The 14,569-nt window shown below is 37.1% G+C and overlaps 1 protein-coding gene across 1 annotated transcript in view; it reads left to right on the forward strand.

Annotated features, from left to right (window-relative positions):
- The first annotated feature begins 3,502 nt into the window (after positions 1-3,502).
- LOC136797572 (uncharacterized) overlaps positions 3,503-14,569 on the forward strand; it is a 64,335-nt gene continuing 53,268 nt past the window's right edge. Inside the window, exons 1-2 of the mRNA XM_067054162.1 lie at positions 3,503-4,358; positions 4,730-5,755. Coding sequence (XP_066910263.1) covers positions 3,527-4,358; positions 4,730-5,755 — 1,858 coding nt within the window. The 5' untranslated portion in view covers positions 3,503-3,526. The remainder of the gene's footprint in view (positions 4,359-4,729; positions 5,756-14,569) is intronic.

Genomic DNA, 14,569 nt, shown 5'->3' on the forward strand with positions numbered 1-14,569 from the left:
TAAATACTGGTTTATTCTCAAAGCTGGCAAGTTAGATTGGCCAAAACAGTGCCACAGGATAGCTGAAATATAGGGCAGAACAAAATAGAAAAAACAACAAATTGACACACATTCACATTCCGTTCATAGCCCATACTTTTATAAGAACAATTATAATTTGATTTCTAAGTTTAGAAGATGGAATGAAGATGAAACCTTCAAATATCAAAAGAGAACAAAAAACAACAATGTTTTTTTCTTCTGCAGCTTTCTCAAATGCACGCTTTTTCAATGATGAGAGACACACAAGCTCACTGAAGGTATTTGTGTCCATCTGCAAAACAGCATTGAAATAATTACAGTTTTTAGCGGCAAAATATAAAAATATTAACATATGGACAAACATTCTCATCATAGCCCATACTCTTATAAGAATAATTATAAATTGATTCTTTTCAAAGTTCAGAAGACTGAGTGAAGATAAAACTTAATAACCACACCTTCAAACATCAAAAGAGACCAAAAAATAACAATGTAACAGTAGAACGGAATGGTATTTAATTTACCTCCAAGTCATAAAAAGATCAAGATTAAAATTCAATTCTTTTTTCCAGCAAAATTCAAAAGACAGCTACTGTAAATGAAAACAAATATCAAAAGAAATTTTCTTTTACTATAATAAAAGTCATCAATGACAGTTCTATAAATTTATACGTCTCACAGCAAGGGAGTAAGTTTACTTAAACCCAATACAATAATTTTGTGCATCATAAAGCATGATAGAGTTACAGTCCTGCAGTAGGGCAATACTGATGTCATCAACATCACGGGGCACCGCAGAGCCAAATCTTTTAAAGTATTCCTCCACCTGGCTTCCTCCAAACCTAACTTTTGACAGATTCGTGATCATCCTCAAATTCTAATACCGTAGGATCGTCTAATCTCGACATACGTCTTGCAATCTCGACACTAGATCTGTAAAATAATCAAAACAAACCTTGAATGAAATTCTTGGTATCATTCTTATCGAACAAGTTCATCCATCAAACTAGAAGTTCAGTAAACATTGCAATCCTTTCAATTAAAAAAACAGCCAAATTATAAGCAGTTTTACACAACACACGAAACGCATGCAAACTTCCTCGTAACTTTCTCGTGTCCATCATTAAAATTTTACAACTTTATTACGCTTCAAGTCACGTGATAAAAATAATTCGCGCGCTTAGTCGACCTGGTTTCCATTTCCTTATTATTTATTGCAAGCACACACTCTAGGCGCTAGGAGGCCGCGTTAAACTTCTAGGCGCCGCACCTAGCACACCCTGTCCCTTTTCAAATTCATAAGGAAACCAGGTTCTTTTAATTATTTTCGGTTCACGGTAAAAAGGTCTACTAAAAAATTCCTCGCGTGCAAAATGTTGTTGTGATTTGGGCATCTTCGTTGAAAGCATGCTAATTAGTTTTTTAGTGATTACTACATCGTTAAAGTGTTCTTTTCAAACAGTTCACACAGTCAAGATTACGGGATTTGGATTGCGGACCGATTTTACTTTTGTTTTCATTAGTTTCATTTTCGATTTCAAGTCAACATCTTAGCAACGGGGGGCTTGCCCATAGTTACAGGGGTTAGTGCAAAAAATTAAAGATAGAAAATTTTCCAAATCCCCCATTTCAATTCAAAACAATAAGAAATGAAACTTTTCCATGTTTCACTTTTTTGCACCAATTCTTCAAAATGAAAATATTTAAGATTTTAAGTTCTATTCTTTCATTCAATGATTTTTTACGGCACTTTGTTGACAATCTACCTCTCACATTAAATTTCCGCTTTCTTCTGAGAGTTGAAGATGAGAAATAGTCTACACTTTAGGATCACGGATCGAAACAAATAAAAGGTGTTATGAAGGGTGAGATTGTACAGCCACCCTGTGGGCAAAGCACTGAAAGGCCACGGGTGCCAAAAAGAAGGGCTGTGTGAAATGTGCAGCAATCTTATTGGTGGGAATTAAATCAACAGTCTTCGAAGGAGTGCCACGAACCAACCAGTAGAAGAGACCACTTTCGTTTTTGTTGCAGATTTCGATATAAACTTCTCACAGAGATTATTTGTCAATGTGTTGTGTCAACTTGTCAGCATTGTATTGATACAAGGGCAAAGATAAAAGGGGTAAGACTTGCCTATTTTCTAATCCTGATAGGAGTTTAAGTCTAGACTGTTTGGGCCATGTATATACATTGAAAAAACTACAGTACATGGAAAATTGCAATGATCTAAGTAGAGGCTGTAATCCTTTAGATACAAAACATCATAGGAATAATAGAAATTAAATTTACATTTGTAGAGATGATCTTGTTCGAAGAAGACACTTGATAAGTGTCGAAATATTATAGAAATTTTAAAGTTTTTGATTCCTTTTGACTTTAATTTGTTGGTTTGTTTTATTGTTTATTGTGCTGGTATATAGAAGTTAAATTTATATACCTTTCCCGGTTTATCGTCATCCATTATTGAATGTTTTCATTAGAGATTGTCTTCAAACAAATTCAAAATCCAAAAAAGTCCAAATAGTCAGTTTAATTCAAGCTCAAAAATGTAATTACAACAGTCTAAAAACAATCCAGAGAATTTCTCCTTTGCAGTATGAGAAGACCACGCATATAGAACGAGAATAAAAAAAAATAAAGACTATATTATATTACCATATTTATTTCATAGAGGTCGATAGACCTGCAAAATAAAATTTTATAAATAAAAATAAAAATATATAAGATTCAAATCATCTTTTAAAAAATTTCATTAATTCAATTAGAAAGTAAATGATTAATTTTCAAATTTGAATGATAGATATTTAAATATAAATGAAGATTTCTAAGTTTATTTACTAAAATAATGGATTTAAGACCCGGGGGGGGGTACTAGGGCAAGATGGGTTACGGGGATGCTCCGCTGGTCAGGGTACCTTTTCTAACCTTCACGAGTCCCAGGTAGGGTCGCAAAAACACCAAAATAGAAAAATCAGTCCGTCGTAGGGTGCCTTTTTTTGGAAAATTTGGGGAAAAAGTAGAAAATTTTGGAATTTCAGTCCCATTCAGGGTCACTTTTTTCGCAAATTTCGAGTCCCACGTAGGGTCCATTTTTCGAACCTCAGCGGAGCACCCCCGTCGGTCGACAAGGGTAGTACCCCCCCCGAGATTTAAGATATAAAAATCGGGTCCAAAATGAAATTAAATGCACAGTCAAAGAAAATTTCCAAAAAATCTGGCCTGAACATCATGACTTAAAATTGGAAGGACCTGCGCGGGGCATGTTCGAGCCATTTAAAAAAAGCATTAATGGATGATATTTTGGCCGATTTTTCCAGTGGGAAAGGTTCCCAGTGGGTCTATAAGAAGGGGGTGTACATGATCATTTACAGTTTGATAAATGACCTACCTGAATGTTTATTTAGAGACTCGACAGCAAAGGTTATTTGGCCAAATCGTATCTTTTAAATCAGAAAATATTTTCCCATCTATCTTTTAGATTTTCAAAAAACTGGAAATTACAATGGTAAGCCTACAGCTTCAGCTAGAAACTAAACTTTGGATAGCTGATCTTCATGACCTTGACCAAGCTGTTAATGGGAAAAAGTTGACATGTTTGCGCACATATGGGGAAACATTGAATATCAAACAACATGCTGTTTTTGCCAATTCTTATCGAAAGTGCTCACCAATGATCACTGTTGAAATGTCTACACAGGGTTATATTCCATCAGTAAAAGATTTGGTCCATGTCTTGAATATAAGGTCCTGTTTTAAAACAGATCATACTATTTTAGCTGGGAGTTATTGGGAAAATGAAATCAAAGACACAAATGTAATCCAATTTTATGAGAAATATCTTTTGGATGATCCTGCTGTGCTGGATCATTGTAAGTCTCGTAACAAAGGACAAAATAACAATCTTTGTAAAGAGACCTGGTCATGGAAGCAATCTTTCAGTAACTTCCCTTTTCTCTTGTTCACATCTGAAGAACCACAACCTCGTCAATTATCTTTATCCAATCGTAATGAAGTTGATTGTATTATTTATTGGGACGTCAATCAGAGTGGTCGCTCTATTGGAAAAGCACTTTTTCTGCCTTATGAAATACCTGATATGGTTGGTGAGGTAGGCATTGCAGTGTTTCGAAACACTTCTGATAGATTACTTGGTATCTATATGTGTGAACAGCTCCGAGACAGAATGATGGATGAGAACTGTGTTCTGTATAGAGAAGCTCAGGAAACATCAGTTCAAAGTATGCTTTTCAAGAGGAAAATCAAATATGGTATCGATCCAGCACCACCAGATATTTTGTCTGAAAAGGAAGTTGCTGAACTACTCTCTATAATGGGTAAGTTTAAAAATAAAATCAATATGGTTCTTCTAAAATCTTTCGAAATATTTACTTCTAGGTAGCAACAAAGAACTTGCTACTAATTGGCTTTTTTAATTATCTCAAGCTTTGGATTTCAAAAAAGTTAAATTGGAAAGAAGATTCTGAGAAAATTAGAACTGTTATCATAGTAAACTTTTCTGTGGCGGAATAAGATAGGTAATTTCAAATTTTAAACTTTACTACTAAATTTTCTTCATCCTTTTCAAAGTTATGAAGAAAATGTTCAAATATTCGTTTTTGAGAAAAAAGATAATAATCAATTGTTATCTTACTTAAAATACAAGAAATTGTAAAAAGTTGTTTAACAATACTTTAATATTTTTCAGATAATGGTGGAGATTTACCAGATGATTGGGAAGATGATTTCGTACCATCACCAGATTACGATTCTGAAGAATCAGAATCGGAATCCTCAGTATCTGAAGATCCTCTTTCTGATAACTACATTGAAGATGATGAAATATGCTCTGAAAATGATGCAACAGAGTCTGACGATAGTTTTGAACAACATGATAGAACATTTTTCTCATTTGATGGAAAGACACCTAAGATTTTATATTACGCAAAATCAGGAGCTCTTTCTGTCGTCAAAAGGGAAGCTCTGTGTGAAAGAGCTTACATTATTAATGTTTTAATAAAGCGAACTGAAAAAAAAGGAGCTGAACTTTTACAATGGCATGATGACACACCTCTCATTGCTGCGGCAAGAAATGGTCATTTTGAAATTGTGCATCATTTGTTATCTATCGGAGCAGACCCTACCTTGGAGAGTAGCCATGCTAGTGGTACCGGTGGAAATGCAATCAAAGCTGCGTCAGAAAATTTATCTTGCCTACGTAAAAACAAAGATGAAATTTTAAAGAAATGTTTTGCAGGTGATATTGAGACAATTGACCCTAAAGCAGTTTCATTAGATATTCTTTACAGAATAAAAGATTTCCAGGATATCATTGATGTGTTGAAAATTGCTGAGTCACATTGGCAAAAGGCACCATACTTCTCTGCAAGATTCTCCAATGAACGCCAAAGGCAACTTAGAAGATCTCCAAACAAACCACTTGACCAAGAAAAGCTAAAAGAAATGTTAGATGAGTTCAAGTCAAGACCTCTTATTATGGATGAATTTGATGATCTGGTTGCATCGATTGTTGAAGTTAAGAAGAACCAAAAGAAAGTTCTTCAAGAACAACAAAAAACTTCTGATTGCAGTGACTTGAACCAGCGTATAAGAGATGGTATCTGTGCAAGCAGTGCCAGATGTTCGGGTTCTTCAGCTGCAAAAGGTTGTCAACTGAAGTGTTGTGGTAAATGCTGCCCAGGCCCTTGTAAAAGGCATCACTTAAAGTCTACAAGTATGAATTATTTTTTATTTCTTGTTTTAATGCAAATTTCCTAAGTTCCTAAATAAGGTCTGACCAGCTTGAGAGAATGATAAATCCTGCAAATCTCAAAGGTTCCTGTTAAGAAAAAAAGGTCTGCTCAATAAAGCTTCATAGTTTATTTTGAAGGAAAGGATTTTGGGAGAGCTGGGAAACCATGCTAATTTTCTTCATAAAGGGACATGTTCATTAAAAAATGCAAGCTCTGTGACATATCAAAAAATCAAAAAAATCGTATTGTACTTAAGTCAACAAAATTTGCTGGATAATTAGGTAACATGGTTACAAAGCCCCTGAAAAGGCCAAATTTCACTTTCTCTGGTTAGTTGAACGAGAATGGATAAAAATGTAACTTTTCAATACAGTTCGAGCTGGAAAAACACTTTTTGATAAATGCATAACAAATGAATAAAAGTATCAAAGTTTAACTACCACCTGTTGTTATTCGGACGGGTTTTAGCTTATGGGAACGAAGATATTGGATAATGAAGTAACTTAGTCAGAAAATCGTAATCTTTCAATAACTTCAATGATATAGAACATAGAAAGTTAAACTTAAAACATAAACATATAAACAAGTTAGACTAGCAAGTAGCTTTCGCTATGATGCTCCCGATGACAGGCATTTGACAGTGATTGATTGAAATTCAGAAAAAGCGAAATGCCGTGTTTATTTTTGTCAGAAATAGTGATATTGCAAAGTATTCAATTTTTCTCAGCCATAGCTTGCACTAAACATGCCCCCTTTAATAGATACCTTATAAAGCTTGAATTACAAAGTTTTTCATGCTTTATGGCAGGGTCTTTGAATAATCTTCAGGAAATAATTAGAATGACTTTCTTCTCAAAAGCATTTTCTTTGAAACAACAATAACAAAAATAAAAATAACAAACATAACAAACAAGGTGTTCAAAAATTACTTTCAGAGCTCAACCCCAGCAAAGCTAATGGACCAGATCAAATTTCCACCAGAATTTTGAAGGAGTGTGCTGATATAATAAGTAAACCCCTTACTCTCATCTTTCAAGCTTCGCTGAAGCAATCAAAAATTACAGATGACTGGCGCAAAGCAACCATTACTCCGCTATATAAAGGCAACAACAAAAGCAGATCAAACCCTGAAAGCTACCGCCCTGTGAGCCTAACATCTGTACTATGTAAAACACTCGAACACATAATTCACAGTCACATAATCAACCATTTAGAGCAGCAAAACATCCTCACTGACCGACAACATGGATTTAGAAAGAAACGATCCTGTGAGACACAATTAGTAAAAACTGTTAATGATCTAGTCAAGATATTGAATGAAAAAGGGCAAACTGATGCTATACTTTTGGACTTCAGTAAAGCCTTTGACAAAGTTTGTCACCGCAAGTTACTTTTAAAGCTAAGCTTCTATGGAATCAAAAACAACTTGTTGACTTGGATAGAGGATTTTCTCAGTAACCGAACCCAAAAAGTACTCGTTAGAGGCGTAGAATCACCAGAGGGAAAAGTAACATCCGGAGTCCCACAAGGATCGGTACTGGGACCCCTGCTGTTTTTAGTATATATAAATGACATATCATTAGCAGTCACATCCTCAGAGATAAGTCTTTTTGCTGATGACGCTCTACTTTACAAATCCATCAAATCAATCAAAGATGCCAGAGATCTGCAAAATGACATGAACCACCTTACCCAATGGGAAAAGGACTGGTCCATGGAGTTTAATGCTGACAAATGTAAAGTCCTGCGATTTACAAATAAACACAAAAAAACTGAAGAAACATATTCAATCCATGGCTACAATCTCGAATTGGTAAAATCAGCTAAATATCTAGGAGTGATCTTGGATAGCAAATTAACATTCAACAAACATATCACAACAACGTCTGCAAAGGCTCATAACTGTCGACATTTTTTGCAACGAAATCTTCGAATGTGTGACAAGGAAGTTAAACTCCAATGCTACAAAACCTTTGTACGACCCATAATCGAATATGCATCAATAGTATGGGACCCAGTAGGAAATCTAAAACTCAATCGACACATAGAGTCTGTACAACGAAAATCAGCTAGATGGATTTCTAATCAATGGCAACGAGAAGCCTCTCCAACTAGTATGATTAAGAACCTTGACCTGCAAACATTGGAGCAGAGGCGTACAGTCAAGCGCTTAACATCTCTCTACCAGTTTCACCATGGAATCAAGTTCATGCCCCCTAATACCATTAAACCTCAGAGATGCAATGATCTTCGATTTCAGCCAATCCAAGGTGCAATTCAACGGTATACCTACTCCTTCTACCCATACACAATCAAAGAATGGAATATGCTTTCAGCTGGTCTGGTTAATGCTGAGTCGTTAGATATATTTAATGATAAATTAGTGGCCTTCCTCAAATAGATTATTTTCTTAAGTTTGCTTCAAATCTCAGTGTTAATTAATCTTGTCTTGTCTTATCAAGTTTTCAAAATTCTCTCAGTGATGCGTGAGGTCATAACTTCTTCTGTAGTTTTTCTCCTCAATTCAACCTTGCAATCTAATTTATTTCAATTTATCTTATGTTTTATATATTAGTTAATAAAATGTTTTACTCAGAATTGTTTTTATCCTTCACATATTTTATCGTTCACATTTTTAGCCTTTTAGTTTGTTTTCAATGTCAATACAGCCATGTAGCTCTTTTGGTAACCAATTAAATTCCTCAGTAATCTAAATTATTTTTTCTGCAATATTCAATTACCTCTTAATCCAAAGTGGTTGCCTTTTTATTAAATTCTAGATTTTATTATATTTTTAGATAGATTTTATTTTATTACCATTTTATTTTACATTCAGGAAATTGTACGTATGTACCCTCTGAATTATTGAATAGAAATAGAAATAGAAAAAGAAACATATCAAAACATGAATTTATAATCTCCAAGACTATACTTTGACAATGATATAATTTTCAGCAAAGTTGTTGTCTATATCGTAATGTAATATTGTTGTAAAGAATACAGTGGATACAGAAGCACTCCAAAACCAAAATGATTCAAAATACAACCAAACAACAGGAACATAACATGAAATATCCTTCAGGAATTTCTCCAACAAAAGGAGTGTTAATGTCAAGTTTGTGTACCGTCAACTGCTCTAAAATGGGATTACTTGAGATAACATGGGACATACTGCTTTCTGGTCAGCTTTTTCTCTCTATCATCACATCCTCTTCAACAACAAACAGATCCATGTTTCTTGGACAGTACAAAAAAGATGATTCTGTGGAGGTTCGGTTAAAATGGTTGCTGTTTTGGTGTCACATTGCACAAACATTGCACAGCCCCATTAAAAACGCAGACAATTCATTCCAATTCTTGTTCAACATTTTAAAGTCAAAACTCTCTTGTCATTAAAATGTTATGTTAAAATGAAGTTTGATGATTGGTTTAGCAACTGCTATCTTTGTGCAAACTCAGCGTATTTGAAGCGGTACACATCCAACGTGTAAAACTACTTTAATGGTTTAATATGGTATTTGTCATGGTGAATGAGCGAAGGCTGGAAGGCAAAACCATAAAGCTGAAATAGGAATAGAGAAGAAGAAACTGTCAATAGATAATTTGTAATAAATATCCAGGTGATGTCAATCAGACTGTTTGATTACTGTGAAAAAGGGTAATCACTGGAGGGAAACTGGTATCGCCTCCAAATAGTAGAGCTTTCTGGTAATAAAATTGTAAAAATTCAAAAGTCAAAAACATTTAATTTACATCATTTAATTTACATTTTAGCTTAGACAAAGTGCAGACCAAGAAAGGTCTGCAGTTTGGAGGCAATGTAAAGTCTCCTCAAATGAAGCAAATTACCCTTTTTCACGGGTACCAATCTAATCTAACATTATCAAACGATAGGTGTTAGATTACCGCAACCAAATCGAACAGTCACGAAACTAAAAGATTCTGGTAAAGTTGAATTATGTTCGAACGACCCTGCCGATTCCCCGGACTCCAGGGATTTTCTTGTTGCGTGTCCGAGGATTTTAACATTACTTTTTGAAACTTACCCCGGACTGAACGCGTGGTCTGCGAGACGTACTTAAACAATTGGGCGATCACACATGGGCGTTAATTTCACCATAACCTATTCTGCCCGCTTTCATGCGAACTTATTTGACCATGCGTTAACTCGTGACAACACGTTCACTTATCCAGCCGCGTGGTTCACTTATCTGGCAGCGCAATTTGTTAGTCTGGGGATAGAAATATTTCTTTCGTTTGACAGGGTCGTCTTTTCGATCAGGTTCAGTAACCAAACACCTATAGTTTGATTGTGTTTGATAAAATTTGATAGTTCAATTACGAAAATTTGGATCAATTGAATTCAATTGACATCGCCTGGAGATAAACAGAAGGTTCGTTAATGGTGGTATGCAAAGTTTTTTTCCAATTTCTGATATATAATAATTACCCAAAAGTAACAACAAGGATACAAAGCAAAAAGAAATTCTTTAAAATAATTTTCAATCATACATCCTATCTGAAACATTACTTTTGATAAAATAGTATTTATACTTACTATCAAAGTTGCAGAACAGTCTACAGCTTCTACTTTCTGAAACCAACTGGTCCCAAGTTGCTTCGTTGCTTTTTGTTGTATTCCAAGCTATGACTTTGGAGCGCTAAAGACGCTAAATTTCTGTTCACGCGGTGTTGTTGTATTCCAAGCTATGACTTTGGAGCGCCAAAAACGCAAAATATCTGTTCAGATAACAACGGTTACAAAATGGCGGACGGTCATGCTCCGCTTCGGAAAAAGTAAACTGAACGATAAATTGTTTAAAGAAACATTCTAGCGAAGAAACTTGCAGAGAAGTGAATGTTTCTGAGAAGATTTAATCATTGTTTGCTAAAATGGAAGGGACAAACGACAATTCCGTCCAACCAAACATTGGAAACCGGCAAAACGAGCCTGTCGAGGAGGCAAGATGTGGACGATGCGGTAGGAGCTATCGATCAAACAGGGGTGTACTTCAACATCTACGATTCTGCAATGGCGCGGTTCAACGACCAAACGATGTCAGACAACCTCCAGCTGCACCGCAACCCCCAGTTGCTCCGATACCACCACTGCTACAAAATGAAATCCGACAGCAACAAGACACTCCAGATGTTCCTGCTCAACAATTCTTTTGGGGCCCGACTCCAGGGGAAGAGGCGATAGTCTACCTGAAAAACTGCTACGAAAAGATTGTTTTCTGGCGGAAGAATCTGTTTATGCTTCCCAAGGGTGCATCAGGGAAAGAGTATATCGGGGAAATGACTAGACTGATAAACGAATGGGTTGCTGAGAGTCCTATCAAGACTTGTGCAATGTACGCTGTTCATGTTATGCCAGCTTTGCTGCTCCAGAAACCATCGAGAACATCTAAGAGCAAAGACCATGTCAACGCGCTAACAAGAAGATTGGCACATTGGAAGAATGGACAATTCGATCAGCTTCTACGAGAGGCCCAAGCTCTACAAAATCGACTGCCGAAAACTGAACGTAAGAAAAACATCAATGTGATTTCAAGAAAGTTTCGTGAACGGATGAGCAAGGGGAACGTGAACTCGGCGATAAAGCTTCTAACAAACAATATGAGTGGGGGTGTGCTGCCTTTGAACGCCAACACCATCGATCTTTTAAAGACAAAACATCCCATCGGACGAGAAGTGCGTGAAGACGTTCTAATGCAAGGTCCACTTCCAACGGTCGAAAACATAATATTTGACGTCATCGACGAAAAGATGGTGTATGAAGCAGCGAAGATCACACGTGGTGGTTCGGGTCCATCTGGAATGGATGCTGATGGGTGGAGACCAATCCTAATGTCTCGCGACTATGGAGATGCTGGCTCCGATCTTAGAAAAGCGATTGCTGAGCTGATCAAGACGATTTGCATCAAAGAAGTCGACGACACATCATTGTCACCATTGATGGCATCAAGACTAGTCCCGCTTGACAAAAATCCGGGCCTACGACCAATTGGAGTCGGAGAGGTCCTGAGGCGAATTATGGGGAAGGTTGTCATGTCAGCTTTCTCCAAAGACGTTGTCAAGGCAACCAACAAAGCACAGATGTGCGGGCGTCAATCAGGAAGTGAAGCTGCAATACACGCAATGCGGAAGATGTATTCCAACGAAAATACAGATGCAGTAATTCTGGTGGACGCAGCAAACGCGTTCAACAATCTTAATAGAGGTGTGCTATTACATAACATCAAGTTCATCTGCCCTGAGATCGCTACATACACCACCAACTGCTACACCAATCATGCAAGATTGTTTGTCATCGGAGGGTTGGAACTCAAATCCAGAGAAGGCACAACTCAAGGCGATCCTCTTGGTATGGCCATCTACGCTTTGGGAATAACCCCCATGATGAATATCATGCTGATGGCGATTGCCGACAAGCACAACAAGATGGTGGGTTTTGCAGACGATATCACCGCAGCAGGAGACATTCAGTCACTCAAACAATGGTGGGACCATCTCCTTGAAATTGGCCCTGCATACGGATACTTCCCGCAACCATCGAAATCTTGGCTGATAGTAAAAGAGACCAAGCTCACCGAAGCAACCGAGGTATTCGTAGGTACACAGATTCAGATCTCTACTGAAGGTGAACGTCATCTAGGCGCGGTTATTGGGACAGACGAAAACAAACGAAACTACATCAACGAAAAGATCAGCAAGTGGAAGGATGAAATCATCCTCCTTGCTGATATAGCCGCCACATATCCTCAATCGGCATATGCTGCTTATGTTACAAGCTATCAACACAAACTGACGTATTTTCTGAGAACGATCCCGGGTATCTCCGAAGAAATCAAGCAAGTTGACGAAGTGGTCAGACATCGGCTGATTCCTGCTCTGGTTGGTGGTCACATCATCAACGATAAAGAACGCATCATGTTGTCCTTACCACCACGTCTTGGTGGCTTGGGACTAAAAATCTTCGAAGAAGAAGCTGAAAGCAACTTTCAAGACTCGATGAACGCCACAACAACTCTTCAAAATCAGATTCTGGGATCGAATGACGAGAATCAAAAGACCAGAAGTCAGCTTCGCAAAGAACGAGATCTACGAGATCAAGGCAAACTTCAACAACTTCTGAACGAATCCGATGAATCGACCAAACGAAAGATGGAAACTCTCAACCAAAGGGGGTTTCAAAACTGGCTGACGGTGCTTCCGATCAAAGACGAAGGTTACGAACTATCAAAACAAGAGTTCTGGGACGCTATACGTATTCGATACGATTGGCCCCTAGATAGAATCCCGACACATTGTCCATGTGGAGCGAAATTCGATGTTGCTCATGCCCTTTCGTGTAAGAAGGGTGGCTTCATAACTTTGCGTCACAACGAGATTCGTGACATCACAGCCAAGCTGCTAAACGAAGTTTGCGTCGACGTACGAAAAGAACCTATCTTGCTTCCCATCGGTAATGAAGATCTCCCGAATCAAGCTAACAAAAGCAGAGAAGCAAGACTTGATATTAGCGCACTTAACTTTTGGACGAATGGTCAACGAGCATTCTTTGACGTAAGGGTTTTTAACCTTTTTGCTCAGCGACACATCAATTCCAAAGTTGAGAACTGTTTGAAGACGAACGAAAACGAGAAGAAGCGTATGTACGGAGAACGCGTTCGACAATCCGAAAATGGAACATTCACACCAATTGTTTTGTTTTCGCGGCTAACGGTGCAATGGGCGTGGAATGCATTCGTTTCTATCAACGACTATCCGAGTTGTTGGCCGACAAGCGAAAGGTTCCTCAGTCAATCGTGACGAATAAATTGAGAACATTGATTTGTTTTTCACTTTTACGTTCAACCGTAAGGTGTTTACGTGGATCACGGGGAAAAATATTCACCCCAGAAAACATTTTATAGATTATTATTTTACTTTTTATCTTTCGAGTCTTTTCAGTTTCTTGTCGTTCTGGTCTTTTCAGGTTGTTTTTTTTTTTTTTGTGCGTGGCCCACTTTTCGGGTTAGTTTTTTTATATATATAGTGCAATATATATGAAATGAAAGTATAAATAGAAAAAACAGTACGGGTAACCACCCAGGAAAATTTAATTGTATATATCTTCTTTTGTGTTTATAGTTAAAATAATTATCATAATATATAGTTATTGACCAATCAAAAAAAAAAAAAATATCTGTTCGCGCGGTCGAGCTAGCTTAAAAGCTCACCACACGGCAATCTTTTAGATGCGGTCACTAGGTTACATCGTCCCGTTTTTGAACAATTTTTCGCCAGCTTGATCCCCAGCACGGCCTCGTGAAGCAACACAGGCTCCCTTCGGGAGCAATAAGATATTGAAATGCTAAAATATTACTGAAATTTCATTAAATGACGCTTTTTTGGATAATTTGTAACAGAATTGATAATATCAGTATATTAGCCTCCGTCTCAGAACGCGGTCAGAAAATTTTGCGGATAATTTCACAGCGAAAATGCATCCAGTGAAATTGGGGGTAATGTATCATGATTCAAGTCGACTGACATAATTGTACACATAATACATGTTACAAGTTCTACCTACGGATTCTCAAGCTCGGCTATAATAAAACTATTACATGTTAGTAGCAGACCCGACTGACCAATGTTATGTAGCAGGTTGAAACATGAGTTTCTGCTGGAAAGATGCAGTTTGTTTTCAAGTTAAATCTTCAAAATAAAACAAACTGTGTGAGTTTCTTTACTTCCAAACAACCTACCAATAGTTTTGGAACACTCCATAATAAAGGAAGATGGCTCTT

Source organism: Clytia hemisphaerica, unplaced genomic scaffold, assembly GCF_902728285.1.
Source record: "Clytia hemisphaerica strain Z4C2 unplaced genomic scaffold, Clytia hemisphaerica genome assembly, whole genome shotgun sequence".
NCBI lineage: Eukaryota > Metazoa > Cnidaria > Hydrozoa > Leptothecata > Clytiidae > Clytia > Clytia hemisphaerica.